Below are 16,251 nucleotides of genomic sequence, written 5' to 3'. Positions count from 1 at the left end.
GTTCAGATGTTGAAGCTTTAGTACTCCCATACATTACCTACGCGCTAGTTGAGGTGAGGATCCACCCGATATCTACACCTGCCATTTATCGTTATCGTTTCTACCGCCTTCCACCAGCGCTCTTTCATCATCTGTCACTCTCTTCTTTCGGAACGAGGATCTCGCCAACTGAGTCAATCTGCTCTCGATTGAATAAATGCTGAATTGAGCGTCCCATAGGTCACGAACAAGCTCACCACATTTGACCGGTTCAATCTTTAGGCAGACCTCGGTTATCGTCGTCTATCCGTTGGCCCCGCCATCATGGATACTTTACTGTAAGTCCACCACATTCACCACAGTCCCTGCTTGTTGTGTACCTAGGCACGCTCAAGTTCGAAGAAGCGCAATTGAAATTCGTGGCCTGCCCAAATAAATTACAACAAGACCAGCATGAAACTTCAAGCTTCCCTCGTTTTCACCCGAGTTTTATTGACGTCAGTTTAGTACAGCGGAAATTGTGGCCAACTCTCCGCAGTTCCGGCGGAAGTCATCCATTTTTGTGGACGCCATTCATGACTTACCAGAAAAGGCCGATCTGGCCCCAGCCCAGTTGTACAGTACTGAATCAGGCCGGCTTTTTCACTCTGGACGTATTGTGATTATCACAGTCGGATTGCCCGCTAGAGGGAAAACGTAAGTTTGATTGAATGTCTTCCAAGTCAACATCAATGATGTGGATCTGACCAAGATCAAAATGCAATAGACACATTTCTGTGGCTTTAGCTCGTTACCTGAGATGGTAAGTTTATGTGAGACTGGGCCACAGCGTTATTCCATTCCAAGCGTCATTCTTTCCCCAACTAACACCGACGAAGGCTTGGGGTCAAGACGAGAATTTTCCATCTCGGTGATTACCGAAGAGCAACTATTCCCTTTGGTGAGGATATGCCAGAAGATTATTTCTTTGTCAATGGTAAGCGTAAACAAGTTCGCAGTCTGATGAGCCGTTTTTGTTAATATCATCTGAAGCATCCGCATCATCTGTCCTCCTTCGGCAGAAGATTGTACGCAAGTGCCGCGAAGATATCTACCACTTCCTGAACCATGAAAATGGACAGATTGCGATATACGACGCGGTCAATCCCTTGGCCTCAGGACGGCGTTCGCTTGCCAAGGAATTCGCCAAGCATGATATAGAGGTGTGCACTTGCACTCAAATGATAAAGAAGAATCGATGCTGACGGACCCACTCAACTCCAGACCCTTTTTATTGAGTCCTGGTGTGATGATGAGCGTATCATTGAAGAAAATGTTCGCCGAGTCAAGATCTCATCGCCAGATGTAAGTGCAACATGATTAGGCCAGTGATCCAGGCCACCCGCTTACTTATCAACAGTACGTGTCGTGGACACCAGAAGAAGCGGTCCGGCATTATTTGACTCGAATCTCCTCGCGTATTCCCCAATTTCAGACTATGGAGGAAAAGGACTTGAATTACATCAAGGTTTGGATTGCCTGGCTCTCTCCGCTTATCACACGCATACTGAAAGCTTCGACAGATGATCAATGCTGGACAACGACTCATTGTGAACAACGTCAGCTTCGGTTACCTATCGAATCGTATTGTGTTCTATCTACTGAACTTGCACATCAAGTCGCGACGAACATACTTTGTTCGAGTAAGCCTCCATCATCTCCCTGGGATATAGAGCAGAGCAATGCTGATTTTCTCGACAGGCTGGTGTGTCTACAGATCTTTCCTACAAGTCTGACTCTGGTCTATCCGAAAAAGGTGATGATTACGCCCGCAAGATGACGGACCGCCTACTGGCCCACCGGGAGTCCGAGAAACAAGAAATGATTCAACGTGGGGATACAGGCTATGAACTCCGGCCGCTGAAGGTTTGGACGTCAACCAGGCGTCGCACTGTTGAGACCGCAAAGTATCTTTACGACAAGGGTTACAAGGTCCGTCAGCGGTCTCAGATGAGTCAGCTCAACCTGGTGTGTGCGAGCAGATGTCGGAGAGACGAATTCGCGCAGAGTGGCCAGACGAGGTCGCCAAACATGAGCTTGACCCATACCACCACCGGTACCCCCGTGCAGAGGTACGCTGTCTCCAAGATGCCGTTGTTGAATTTGGACTGACCCTGCCCCACAGTCCTATCACGACCTTGCCGTCCGTCTTGAACCTGTGATTCTAGAATTAGAGCGAGAGCAGAATGATTTGCTCATCATTGCTCACGAGAGTGTGCTGAGAGTTCTTTACGGATATCTCATGGCGTGTAACGCAGCTGACATTCCCTTCTTGGAATTCCCGCGAGACGAAATTATCGAGGTAAGAGGACTTTGATTAATCACTTTTGAGATGTCTAGGCAGCGGACTGATTTTCAAAAAAAATCTCAAAGATCATTCCGGAAAGTTACCAGAATGAAGCCCGCCGAATCCATATTCCCGACCTCCCGGAAGAGATTATTCCTGCCTCGCCCGAAGATCTAAAGATTCCAGTGCCCCCAAGCGGAATGGTCTCCCCCATGCAAGGTCTAGGTAGTCCACTGGACGGATCGAGGACCCCGCAGAGTGGTTTGAGGACTCCAAGTGGACTTCGCACGCCTCGCGAGCCCGAGAGAATCTCTCAGCAGCACGTCGAGGATGTGGTTTGAGCCCGCTTTGGTACACTCCAGCCGCTTGGAACAGCCATGACTCGCGCCAAGGAGAATGATTTTCACCCTCAGCAAATTATTGCCTCGTTCATTGGTTTGTGTTCCGTCTCCTGGTCATGTTGCTAGCCTCCATGTAGCGTAGAGACAAATACAATGTTGTCGCCCGGTTGAATTTCGTATTTCTCTTCGCCCTCAAGCTCCCAATCGGCATCGTTGATTAAGACGAGAATTCCCGGTCGGCTGAGCTAGGGTTCAGCTGCTGCACTTGAAGTAATCATGGCAATTGCACATACACATTGTCTTCCATGATGAACATTCTTTCCGTTGATCCTGCATGAGATTCTCGACAAGATATGGAAGGAGATGGGAAATATTGGTCGGGTTACCGTCGCTCGTGCGCGAAGGGACTGAGATCTTGTGCTTTCGCTCATTGCCGAAGAGTAATTCGAGCCCGCCGCTACAGATAAAAAGTGAGTCCAAGTCGATTGATCGGGCTAGAGAATTGAGGTGTCGTACGTGAACTCCACCGTGATAGGGATAGCAGGGCTCTCAGAACCCGTGGAATGTTGAGACATTGCAAGAGAAAAGAGTTTCCGTCACTCCTCTTGTCTTTGTTCGTTCTTATAGGAAGATGGTGAGTGCTTGGAGTCGGCGCAAATGGAGATTGGAAAGTCGACGATGGCGGCGCGGGGGGGGGGGGGGGGGGCTGGACAGACCGATGCTTATCGATAAGCCATCTTTTCACGATTGTTCGTTCGCGGCGACAGCTCTTTCGACCGTCTGTGCAGTCTTTGGCGCTCTCAGAAAGAGAAGACTCAAGCTTGCTGGAGCATAGCGAATATGGCGTCCGTCACAACAGAATATATCAGTGTTGGAGGGAACCGACATCCGGGCGCTGCAGACTGGGACGTCCAGTCGGGCGTGCTTGCTTTCGGCGCGGACAACAATGTCGCCTTGTGGGAGCCTCTGGTTCGTTCAATCGAGCTTTATTTTTTCGCGCAAGCCTTTGTGGATATGATAGGATGGACGTACTGACAGTTGCTTCAGGATAATTCGACTAGGGGAGTCTACGCCTTGCTCGTCGGCCATTCCGATAAGGTTAGCGTTGTCAAATTTTACACATGCCCCTCCACCAGTGCGAAATTCCTCTTGACCGGTTCCGTTGATCGAACGATTAAAGTGTGGAGACAAAAAGAGAGCGACTTGCGCAATTACGAGCTCGCACTCTCACTTGAGGGACACAAAGGAAGTGTGAATGCGATTGCCGTGGCCGACGGAACAGATATTGTCGCGACGGGGGCCGCAGACGGGACCGTCCGAATCTGGAGAATTAATGCACAGGATGGGCTCACAAGCGACTTGGTAGAGACTATCGTGATGAAGCCTCGCTTCTTCCCACTCACCTTGGCGTTGAGGGTTCTCGAAGGCGCGAATGATAAGCCGTTGGTACTTGCCGTGGCCGGCACCACCACGACCGTACACATTTATTCCGCTGAGTCTTCCGTCAACAAGCCAAGTTTCCAGCGCCGAGCAGTACTATCAGGTCATGAAGCTTGGATTCGGTCGCTGTCGTTTACGAAGGATGTGCAAGGCAAGACCAATGATCTCCTGCTTGCTTCGGCCAGCCAAGATAAGTATATTCGCCTGTGGCGATTATGTCAAGGCGAAGTCCAGCTTCCAGCTGAGATTGACGAGGACGATCCTCTTCTTGGCGGCATGGAGCCTACTCTTTCCAACAAAGCACACGAATTTGAAGCAGCGGGATCCAAGTACTCAATCACCTTTGAGGCTTTGCTGTTTGGAAACGAAGACTGGATCTACACCACGGCATGGAATCCCGACCCGAGTCGCTCACAGCTTTTGACTGCTTCCGCTGATAACACGATCACGATCTGGGAGCAAGATTCTGTATCTGGTGTGTGGATGTCCGGGGAAAGAATGGGCGAGATCAGCACTATGAAGGGCTCCACAACTGCGACTGGTAGTGCAGGCGGCTTCTGGATTGGACTTTGGTCGCCTGACGGGAAAACAGTGGTCAGTCTTGGCCGCACTGGAAGCTGGAGGGTCTGGCAGCACGATTCTGAAGCAGACCTCTGGGTGCAGAGGTTCGGAATATCGGGCCACGTCCGGTCCGCGAACGGTGTGCAATGGGAACCTAGCGGAGGGTACTTGCTTTCAACCAGTGCGGATCAGACAACACGTCTCCACGCTCAATGGATGCGGGACGACAAGCGCTCATGGCATGAGTTCTCTCGTCCGCAGATTCACGGATACGATTTGAACTGCATTGACACCCTTGGACCTGGCCGATTCGTGTCGGGTGCCGATGAAAAGCTCCTACGTGTTTTCAACGAGCCGAAGCAGATTGCCGAGCTCCTTGAACGGCTCACCGGCTTCCGTCAGAAGATCGATGAGAGTGACATGCCAGATCTGGCTGAAATTCCAGTTTTGGGTCTTTCGAATAAAGCTCAAGGCGAGGAAGCTCCCGTTGAAGACGACGCGGAAACCACTGGTGCGGGTCCGTCTACCCCAGCTGTATCTTTGAACTACGATTCGCCACCGCTTGAGGATCAGCTGGCCAGGTATACTCTGTGGCCTGAACATGAAAAACTATACGGGCATGGATATGAAATCTCAGCCGTGGCTGTAAGTCACGACCGGTCCCTCATTGCCACGGCATGCAAAGCCAGCTCTGTCGATCATGCTGTGATTCGTTTATATGACACATCTGATTGGCATGAGATCAAACCTTCTCTCACTGCACATTCCCTCACCATAACCGACCTGTCGTTCTCAGACGACGACAAATTCCTGTTGAGTGTTGGCCGAGACCGGCAATGGGCTGTCTTTGCAAGAGACGAACAGGATCCGACGCTCTTCCACAATTCTGTCACCAACCCCAAAGGCCACTCTCGAATGATCTTGGGCGCAGCCTGGGCCCCTATAACTAGCGATCGCGTTTTCGCTACTGCTGGCCGTGACAAGTCTGTCAAGATCTGGCAGAAGAACGAATCTACATTCGAATGCAAGTCAACCATCTCATTGACATCTGCCGTTTCTGCGATTGCCTTCCTGTCGACTCCATACAAGGACCACTTCATCCTTGCTGCAGGAGAAGACAGTGGTGCAGTTTCGATCCACAAAGTTGCCATTACCACTTTCGAGGCGAGCCACATCACGACCGTTGATCCCAAGGTTGGCCCGTCAAAGACTATTACTCAATTAACGTGGAGACCTGTGACTACTGCTGATGTAGATGGTCAATCCTTCTTTGAACTTGCCGTGGCCAGTGAAGATGCGTCCACACGGATTTATGCAATCTCCGACATGTTGCAATGATTTTGAGCTCCAAAGATTCTCCCGATAGCCTCAATACGATAGCCCTAAATGAAGCCGTCGCTCAAATTCTTTGTATTTGGCTCATGAAGAAAAAAAAATGCGAATAAATAAAATCCTTATTTATCTTCCAACAGTGTACTGGAGGCGAATAATAGTAAGAAAGCAAGCCCTGGATAGGTTCGAGTATGCGAGTATGTTTTCCAGAGATTCTTGGGTTAGCCACCATCACGCAAGGGTAACTAGGCTCCAGACAACTTTTGTTGATTTAAGAACATGACAAGGACTCAAATGTATACTTCAATAAACCAAAATCTTGGAGAAGGCCATTTAATATAGAAAAACACTAACATATTCCATTTTTTTTTCATTCTTCACGATCGATGGATGATCATCTCGATTGGGACAACAGGAGTACAACAGCAATTCACAGCCTCAGCTGCTAGACGCATACAGCCGGAGCGGAGCATTAATTATCCGGCTTTCAGTAACATTCGGGGAAGCTCTCTCCTCCGCACCTCTGTCCAAAACCCAACGCGAGGTCAACCTCTTGAATCTTCCAGCAGTTGACTCGTCTCATTTCAAAATGGCTGACCATGATCGCCGCCACAATGGCTTCCGAGGGGGTGGTGGTGGGCGCAAGCGCCGTTACCGAGGTGAGCATCTCTCCCGCAGACGCCTGGTTTACACGCCGCTGACCACACTCATTGCTATTAGATGATGAGGATTTTGATCGTCGTCCACAGCGGAGAAGATATGAAGAGCCGCTCTTTGTACAGATTCGGCGGCAACTATTGACCATTGCGGAATCGGTAAGGATCCTTCGTGTCGCAAACAGCGAGCTCATACTTGCTCTACTTTGATTCGCAATTTTTACTGATATGGGGGCCGTTGTTGTCTACTAGGCCGCTCGCCGGGTTGAAGATGATGTTTTGAGCATTGCGAAGACTGTCTCTGAACACTACGAAGACGAGGAGCTTAGAAAGACTCTAATCAACATTTCGCTGGACCTGTACGAAACCTAGATTCCGCATGTCAAAATTGCGTCATGCGCCTACTGACGAGATTTCGATCATATGCAGTGTTCTCGAACAGCCCATGAAGATCCCCTTTGTTGCTGCGACAGCTCTTTTTGCGTATAAGAGCAAACCGGAGCTCGGAACGGAACTGATCAACAAGGCGGCTACAACTTTGCAGAAGAACATTGATTCTGGATCATGGCGCGAGGTCAAGCTCCTTGTCCGCTTCTTGGGATGTCTTCAGCCTCTGTTTGAGGGTGAGGGTATTTTCCCACTTTTGGAGGAGCTTTTTGCTCGCGCGGTAGACCTTCAAACCACTTCTTCAGAAGACGTACGTTTTTTTCCCAACCGCGGACATTCGAATGACCTTTTCTGAAGCTCATCATTTTTGACTTTGACGACTATAGTTACTCGGTCTGGAGCTTGTGAAGATCATCTTGTTCACCATTCCCTATGTGATGTCGTCTCCTGCTACGGGCTTTGAGTCTCTTGCATCCGGCATGCTCGAAAAGACGGAAATCATCGCGTCGACCCCCCATAACCTGGTTGATCTGGTGAAGACATTCGGGACCAAAGAGGACGAAGCCACCACCGGCTCGAGCTTCATCAGTGTGCTGCAGAGTCAATTGCAGGGAGAAGCTTCCAAAGGATGGGAATTGAAGTGTCTGCCTCGTCCATGGAAGGACGCACGAGACTCGGAAGGGGAAGAGCAACCGCCCTTTGAGATTGCGACCAAGATCGCCTTCCCCCACATCACGGTCCCCAGTCCAGTTGCTTATGGACCTCGCGCGCTTTTCCCGGAGGTGTATCTTTCAGTTTACGCGAACCAGGAGGTCGATACGGTTCCTCCCGTCTCGGATATCACGTCCTCCCTCTTGAGGGACGCCATGGTCGATACCCTCAACAATCTGGATTTCAACCGTGTTGCGACGGCCAAGTACTTGATTGACGTGGATTGTTATTACACTCGCGACACATTCGTCAAGCGTGCTACGCCATTCGATCGGATGCGTGACATGGCCGGGGACAACAAGGCTTGGAAGCCTGAAGACGTAGCGGTTGATGCAGTCTTCTCTCAGCTGTTCCAGCTTCCAGCCCCAGAGCACAAGCTTGTCTACTACCACTCTGTGCTGACAGAATGCTGCAAGATTGCTCCTGCGGCTATTGCCCCCAGTTTGGGTCGTGCCATTCGATATCTTTACAACAGCCTCGAGACGATGGATCTTGAGCTCTCCAGTCGGTTCCTCGACTGGTTTGCGCATCACTTGAGCAACTTTGGATTCACGTGGAAGTGGAGTGAATGGTAAGGATTTTCCAAACAGAAGAAAAAAAATGAGATTGAGGGGGGTTTCATGCTGACGATGTTGTTTCGAATAGGGTCGATGATTTGGAACTCCCAGCCGTCCATCCTCGGCTGGCGTTTATTCACGGAGCTCTGGACAAGGAAATTCGTCTGAGCTTCGCGCAGCGTATCAAGGGTACTCTGCCCGAACCATATTTGCCATTGATTACGGAAGGCAAGGAGAGAGACACGCCCGAGTTCAAGTATGCTTCAGAAAGTACGTATCGCGGTACTCAGAGCCAGAATTCCCCAAGGAGTAGGGTGACCTGGGTAAAATGTGGTCTCTATGGGTACTAACTAATTTGAACAGCAACCCCCTACGCCAAGGAAGGTCAAGAGCTTATGCAGCTCATTCGCAAAAAAGCAAGTGACGACGAATTCCAGCCCGTGTTGACTGCGATTGAGGAGCAGGCCCAAGGTCTGGGTGTGGATGAACCCAAGGTCCCGTCTACGGACGCCCTTGTGACCTCGATCTGCTTTGTGGGCTCCAAATCCCTGTCGCACGTCCTGTCGTGCATCGAGCGTAACAAGGATCGGCTATTGGCCATTGGTGCCGCTTCTGAGAAAGCTCGTTTGCAAATCATCACCTCGGTGATGGAATACTGGAGGGACCAGCCCGGTGTTGCCATCAACATTATCGACAAACTACTCAACTACACCATCATCAGCCCCATGTCTGTTCTCGAATGGGTCCTCACCGAACACATTGCCGCGGGCGCGATTCTCTCCAAGTCCCACATCTACGAGATGGTGTTTGCCACGGTGGGCAAAGTGACCAACCGAATGCGGCAAATCGTGGCCGCTCGAGCCCAAAAGAATCTCTACGAGCCTCAACTCAGCGTTCTCGAAGAGACCCTCCTGCGTGAACGGGCGGAGATGCAGAATCTGTTCAAGTTCATTGAGGACTCGCTTGTCTCTGTCGCATCGGGCAGTAACGACGAGTTGATGGAGCGTGGCGATGGATCGGGTGACCTGCCCGAGGACGCCATCCTACGACAGTGGGGTCGCCGCTGGCTGCGTGTTTTCCGTCGCAAGGCGCTGGTGGAGGAGGCTTTTATTTCGGGCGCTCTGCTGAATGCCACTCCGGTTGGCACTCAGGCCCCGGCAGAGGAGGAAACCGCGGATTCCGCGGCTGACGGGGATATTGCCATTGCCGATGCAGCCGAATAGTTCAAGAAGGAAAGCTAAGAGGGGTTTTGTAGAGTATGAATTTTTTTCAATCCTTTTTCATTCACGTTTCTTTCTCCTCCCTTCATCCTCGTCTTGCATTTAAAATGGCAGGGCCGCAGGGGCAAAGAGTTTCGTGTGAGATCAATTGGGAAAATGCAAACAGAAAACCCTCCTCATGAGCTCAAGGAGGAAGGATGGAATCCGATCTGATGTCCGAATGCATAACAGAATGGGTCTATCAACCCTAGGTCCCAATTTATTTGCTTGTTTTGGTTGCACCTCATGCTGCACTTAATACTAAGGTTGTCAGCATCTGAATGCCTCTCGATGTCCTTTTGAGTGGGTCAATGCATACATGGTAATTTCTTTTTTCCTGCCCGTAATCTACCTAGCTCGATGGACAAGTATTTATAGTGCATAATTACTATTACCAGAACTGAGAATTTTCAATGAATCTATAAGACTCTCTTCTTCTCTCTTTTTCCCTTAGGTCTCTCCCCACATGTACCACCTTAGGGCTATACCACCAGGCCAAACCCTGCATAGAGTTTTTTTTCAACCCCCTCCCCCCCCTTTCCATTATAAACCCAATCTCTCACTCCCTAGGTCCTAAATGCCCTATCAGAAAATATCCCTGGTTCATCTTACCTACAGCGAATATAAAAGGCAGATCGCCTGCGACGGCAGTTTACCTCCAAATCCATCAAATTTCCCCTTATATAGTGTATCTAAGAACCTCAATCGCAAGGAGGGAAAGACATGAAGGTCGGGTGTTTCAAGGTTAGCTTTCAGAGTAGGGTAGCGTTTTTTTGTTCTCGTATTTAGTTTACTTTGACTTACTCTGCCATGCCCTAGAGCCTACTGCGTAGATCCTTAATGAAAGGCTAACGTAATTCCCGGCCAACCTGGCCACCCGGCCGTCCTGGCCACCCCATCTGAAATCGCGTCATCCTACCTATACACCAATTTCAATCACCTACCATGCCACCAATTCGCTCTGAATCTCGGCAGAAATTGGCTAATCAGGAGGGAAAGATCTTATTAGCCCTTGATGATCTTCAAAATGGCCGTGTCAAATCTATTCGCGCAGCAGCTAGCCTATACGGAATACCGCGATCAACACTGCAAGCGCGCGTACACGGCCAATTATCTCGCGTTGATTCTCGCCCATCAGGCCATAAATTGACCTAACTAGAAGAGGATGCCCTTTGTGAGTGGATTCTCTCTATAGATACGCGTGGGGCAGCCCCTAGGCCAGCTACTATAGGAGAGATAGCCAATATCCTCCTAGCTACGCGCGGTACTCAGCCTCCGCCTACCGTTAGCAAGAATTGGCCATCAAAATTTATTGAACGTCGCGAAGAGCTTCGGACACGCTTCTCTACACGCTACGATTACCAGCGCGCACTAAATAAAGACCTAAAAGCCCTACGAGCCTGGTTTGCGACCGTACAACGCGTGATTAACGAGAACGGGATACAACTAGAGGATATCTACAACTTTGATAAGACAGGCTTTGCAATAGGTCTTATCTCCTCACAGAAGGTAGTAACCCGAGCGGAATTCTACAGTCGGAGACGTCTTTTATAGCCAGGAAATCGCGAATAGGTTACTGCTACTAAAGCGATTTGCGCAGATAGCTATTCGCTACTACCATACATAATTTTCAAGGGCAAAGTAGCTATAGCGGATTAGTTCAAAAACCTACCACAAGACTAGCGTTTCGAGGTCTCTGATAACGGCTAGACTACCGATGCAATCAGCCTACGTTGGCTACAAAAGCACTTTATCCCACATACAAATTCGCGTGTGCGCGGCCAGTTTCGCCTATTAATTCTTAACGGCTACGGTAGCCACCTTACGCCCCAATTCGACTAAATCTGCGCAGATAACGATATTATACCTTTATATATACCTTCGCATACATCGCATCTACTACAACTACTAGATATTAGCTGCTTCGCAGTAATCAAGAGGGCGTACGGCCGTTTCGTCAGCGATCTTGCGCGCTAGGGATATAACTATATCGACAAGTACGATTTCTTAGAGAACTACCAAAGCGCACAGCTAGAGGCCTTCCAATCAGCTACTACAATCAAAAACAGCTTTATAGCTAGTGGTTTAGTACCAGTTAATGCAACAAGAGTGCTTGATAAGCTTAATATCTCTCTACGAACGCCTACACCAGCAAGCAGCCGGCCGAGTAGCAGATCCAGCTAATTTACGCCTAAAACGCCTAGAACCGTCGTCCAGCTACAAAAGCAAGTTTCAATACTTAAGAATCTACTACACCGGCGGTCAAATAGCCCTCCGAGCCTATTAAAAACTATATTAGATCGGATTATCAAGGGCCACTGCGAAGCGCTACACAACACTGCATTACTTGCGCAGGAGAACGCGAATCTACGCATAGCGAACGAGAAGATCGTTAAGAAACGCAATCGGTTAAATAGGCAGATACCCTGCGAAGAGGGTTTAACCGTTGAAGAGGGCCTACAGCTAGTTGCGCAGCTATATTTGCCAGCAGAAGAAGCTAGAGTAGATTCGCATGCGCAGGGCGAACTGCCTTGTCAGGAAGATAGGCCGGCAACTAGGGCGCCGCCTAGGTGTAGTGGGTGCAGGGAGATTGGCCACAGGATTACTTCATGTAAAAATCGTATTATCTAGTTGAATTAATGGGCGTTGGTTGAGATAATCGATTTTGAATTTTTCTAATGGTGGTGGGTGGCCAGGTCGGCCGGGAATTACGTTAAAGCCAATAACCCTTTTTTTTATAAAAAAAAAAAAAAGAAAGGAAAAGAGAAGAAAAAGGGGGTAGTTATCGACCGTAATGTATCTATTATATGTACATGTTCAATGTAAGCTTGATCTCAAGCGATATTATCACCAACACAAGATTATATATAAAAAGGTTCGTCGTCTTGACGCTGCTCTTCCCTTCTCTGACTCCGTCCAGACGCAATTGATGCAAGAATAAACAGAATCAAAAAAAGGATTATTATTACAAGGTTCAAAATTGGACCCCCCATACCTGCATCTGCAATGAGCACATTCCCAAAGTCATCATCATCGGCATCACATCATCCCAAATCAACATCACATCCAAGGAGGCAGGTAGGACCATCAAGAGTGCATTCGTCCATCAGACGAACCTCCTCTCCAGATAATATGCGCCCGATCCATCCACTCCACTTCCAACATCTCTCTCTTCACATTCCATTGCGTCGCCCTCACTGCTGCATGACATGGAAGTCCCTCGGCTCTCGTAGCCCGGGTACATGAGTCTTCCATCTTCATCTGACTCCATTGAGGACATTCTCCCCGTCAAGATCCGAGAATGGCCACGGTCATAGTTTGATCGAGACAGGGTGTTGTCGGGAGAGAAAGACGCAGAGGAAGAGGAAGAAGAAGATAATGAAGATGGGGAAGTAGTGGAGGTGGCGCCGGAAGAAGTGATGGGCGTTGAAATCCGTCGATCTTTGCCTCGGCCTTTGATTCCCTTGTTGCTGTTCTTGTAGAGTTCTGCGAAATACTCCCACAGTTCACGGTCAGCTGGGTTGGTAGGGCCGGCGTCACCCATGGAGGCGAATCTCAGGGTGAGATTGCGGAGGGTGGAGGCGTGGAATTTGTTTTGATGGGACTGAAAGAAGAGGAAGGAGCATGGGTTAGAACGGTTGAGTGTTTAGGAGAGCGTCAAAAGGAAAAGTAATGACGGTGTACGGAGGGCATCTGATATAAGGTTGGAGGGATGATTGGAGGGGAGCAATGTGGATAAATATAGAGAGGAATGGAAGAATGGATGGATGGATAGATGTCATGAGAGGCTCACCTTCAAATTACCCAATTGGGTAAATTTTTTCCCGCAAGAATCCAACAGGCAGGTAAATGGTTTCGCCTGGAGATGGGTGATTTGATGAGCGCGCACGTTACCACGTTGAGCAAAACGTTTATTACACAGGTCGCATTTGAAGGGTTTCTCGCCCGTGTGGCGTCTTTGATGGGTCTGAGGAGAGCAGATAACGGAGGTGTCAGTCTTGATCGGTATACAATTTGTTCACATTCGGCTTGATAATTTCTTTGTTTGTCCCTTCCCCTTCTTTGCAGGTTGTACAGGGGCTGACTCGGAGAGTGGATATGGTTGCTTTGACTTACCTTGAGATTGCCGAGTTGGGAGAATCGCTGTCCACATGAGGGCTCCTTGCAGATCTGTATAGCGAGAGAACGAAAATCAGCATGGACCAGCCAATCATATCAGGGCGAAAAAGAAGGTCGATTCTGCAGAGAGTTGCAGTTTGTCGGTCTCTTCCAACGTATACACTTGACCGGAATCATGTACGACAAATCCCGAACCGATATACGATCTGCTTTTTGCATGTGGAAAAAGGAAAAGGGGAGGGAACAGACAAAAATGACAAATGAAAATGACAAATCTCAGTACGGCATCGAGACTTACAAAAGGCTTCTCCCCCGAATGCGCCCGGTGATGAATATCCAAATGTGTCTTTTGGGCAAAACTCTTGCCGCAATTCGGTAGTGTGCAAGTATACTTTCTCTTCTTGCCCGACCTGGACAGCTGTCCTTGTTCTGGGCGACTGAGACTGTGAGATGAGGAGACGGGCATGGGATAAGTCCCCGATGAGGTGGGATACCCCAGCCCGTGGGGGTGAAGTTGCTGCAGAGGAGGCAGGACCGACGCCTGTTGAAGCGGCGTGGGGAGAGGAATGGAAGTAAGTGCCTCGGTGGGCTTGGATTGGATGGCTTTCATGAGAACATCGACTTCGGTGGAGAATTCGGTGTCTGTGCTGGGCGCTGTGCTGGAGCTGGAGGTGGAGCTAGAGGTTGTGGAAGAAGAGTGACTGGACCTGGGGGCTGAGTGGGAAGAAGGCTGTGTGATTGACGATGAAGATGATGCAGGTGGTGTTGCAAGTGTGGATGATGAGGACGCATAGTTTGCAGCACGAGCGGTGGGAATGGGATTGATGGCGTTCTTCGCGGGTCGAATCTCTGGGAGAATCTGGAGGGTGGTTGATGGTCGATGGGGCTGAGTTGGCTCGAGGCGATGATTTGGAGGTTGAGATTGATGTTGAGGCTGATGCTGATGCTGATGGAGGTGTAGGAGGTCTTGCGCTTTTCGATGTGGTTGTGATTGGGGCTCCGCATGATGCTTCAGCGACGGCTGCGCATGTCCTGAATAGTGTGGCACCTGAGCTCCATGGGTGGACTGCGTCTCTGTCGAGACTCGACTGGGTGCCGTCAGGGGTGGCTGACTGGTCATCAAGTACTGGTAGGGATGAGATGCCGAACTCAACGCCGCAGCCCCGTAGCTATAACCGGCCGACGTGGATGGTTGATGATAAGGTACTGTGTATGATGCCGGGGTGGGATGAGTGTAGTAGGAGTAGAGAGACGTATCCACGGCCCGACGATGCGAATAGGGGCTGATTCCATGGCCGGCAAAGTCATAGGGCATTGGCTCGATGGTTTCCATGATGATGATGCCGGTGATAATGATGGATATCGTCTACACTTGATGTCGGTTGGAGGAGGGGGAGAGATGGCCGTTGAGCGCTCACCCGAGAGCGAGGATTATTGACCCGAGGTTGCGAGGACGATGAGACCGCACGAGGTCACGATGAGGATGATCTCAGGAAGGATGAGACTTCACGTGGCGAGGTTGCCGGACCGATGCCGAACCACTTCCTCGGAATGATCTTGATGTTCCGTGGGCAACGAGAAGATGCTCTTTGCTTTTGCTCTTTACTTTCTGTGCCGAAGGCGGGTGCTCCTCGTGAGTTTCCAAGTCGACTGTGAGGGGCCCCAAAAAAGCCAAATGATCTGCTGGGATGATCCCTCTTCGAATTTCCAGTTTGACCCTTTCGAATCCGTCGGCAGGTTTCTTGCCGTCTGGTTTGCAATCCAGAGGCAACCAAAAAGAAATAAAAGAAGGCAACCCTAAGAGGGGAGGGGAGGGTGGCAGGTGGATGTTGGAAAGGCAACAGAGAGCAATGATCGAACAAACGTAGGAATAAGAAAAGAAAAGAAAAACAAAAAAAGCGAAGCAAACGATCGACGAAGCAAAATGCACTCTGCGAGATCAGGCAATCCGTTCAAGATGTTGCAAGGCACCAGCCGAATAGAAGCAGCCAGAGTCCAGAATATCCCAATGAATGCAGAGAGAGAGAGAGAGAGCAAACTTAACGTGGAACAATCAAGTCAAGTGCAGCAGCAGTTGGTGGAATTTCCCGAATTTCACTGATCTCTCGGATGTGATGTCGAAAAGGGACTTTGGTCGGATCTATATAGCCATGATCCTCGTCCTCTTGGGAGGGGAGAGAGAGGTAGACCAGAGGCATGAGACGGGATCCACGAGGTCCCCGCGGATGTTTGATAGAATCCGAGTGTCAAAAGGTCGTGAGGCGACAAGCCAAAAAAAAATAAAAAAAATAAAAACAAAACGGAACGAGTCGAATTGCGGATGAGGCGCAAAGGGCCAAAAATTGACAGCCACGGGCTGAGACTCGAACGAAAGCATCGATGAAACGATTCCAAGAAAATGAAAATGAATAATCATAAAAGCAATTTCTACATAGGAACTCACAATCCCGAGACTGCGGATCGACTCCAGCGGGCAAGTCGTGGGTACTCACATTTGACAGGGAAACCCCCGGGCCAGGTGAGGTACCCACTACCCACTCCTCGCAGTGCACGGCTAGAGGATCACCCGCATCGAGCACTGTC

At 49.6% G+C, this 16,251-nt stretch overlaps 4 protein-coding genes across 4 annotated transcripts; 3 read left to right on the top strand and 1 right to left on the bottom strand.

Annotated features, from left to right (window-relative positions):
• Positions 1-303: 303 nt before the first annotated feature.
• On the top strand, positions 304-2,646 carry POX_c04474 (uncharacterized protein; the record flags this gene model as incomplete). The annotated part of the gene is made up of 12 exons (XM_050113349.1): positions 304-317; positions 487-675; positions 746-781; positions 858-955; positions 1,012-1,181; positions 1,243-1,323; positions 1,379-1,486; positions 1,542-1,661; positions 1,720-1,950; positions 2,001-2,090; positions 2,144-2,320; positions 2,392-2,646. The coding sequence occupies 12 exons, from the start codon at positions 304-306 to the stop codon at positions 2,644-2,646; spliced, it is 1,569 nt and encodes a 522-aa protein (XP_049970905.1).
• An 840-nt stretch (positions 2,647-3,486) lies between these two features.
• Positions 3,487-5,985, top strand: POX_c04472 (Elongator complex protein 2; the record flags this gene model as incomplete). Its single annotated transcript, XM_050113348.1, has 2 exons — positions 3,487-3,615; positions 3,694-5,985. The coding sequence occupies 2 exons, from the start codon at positions 3,487-3,489 to the stop codon at positions 5,983-5,985; spliced, it is 2,421 nt and encodes an 806-aa protein (XP_049970904.1).
• A 583-nt stretch (positions 5,986-6,568) lies between these two features.
• POX_c04471 (uncharacterized protein) lies at positions 6,569-9,513 on the top strand (the record flags this gene model as incomplete). Its single annotated transcript, XM_050113347.1, has 7 exons — positions 6,569-6,638; positions 6,700-6,794; positions 6,888-6,994; positions 7,065-7,332; positions 7,409-8,304; positions 8,379-8,560; positions 8,654-9,513. The coding sequence occupies 7 exons, from the start codon at positions 6,569-6,571 to the stop codon at positions 9,511-9,513; spliced, it is 2,478 nt and encodes an 825-aa protein (XP_049970903.1).
• A 3,142-nt stretch (positions 9,514-12,655) lies between these two features.
• Positions 12,656-15,001, bottom strand: POX_c04470 (uncharacterized protein; the record flags this gene model as incomplete). Its single annotated transcript, XM_050113346.1, has 3 exons — positions 12,656-13,153; positions 13,666-13,719; positions 13,967-15,001. 3 exons carry the CDS (start codon positions 14,999-15,001, stop codon positions 12,656-12,658), a joined length of 1,587 nt encoding a protein of 528 aa, XP_049970902.1.
• Between the last annotated feature and the right edge of the window lie 1,250 nt (positions 15,002-16,251).

This window comes from Penicillium oxalicum, chromosome III (assembly GCF_001723175.1).
Source record: "Penicillium oxalicum strain HP7-1 chromosome III, whole genome shotgun sequence".
In the NCBI taxonomy this organism is placed as follows: Eukaryota; Fungi; Ascomycota; class Eurotiomycetes; order Eurotiales; family Aspergillaceae; genus Penicillium; species Penicillium oxalicum.
The sequence above is the reverse complement of the archived record's forward strand: the minus strand, read 5'-3'. Positions and strand labels throughout refer to the sequence as shown.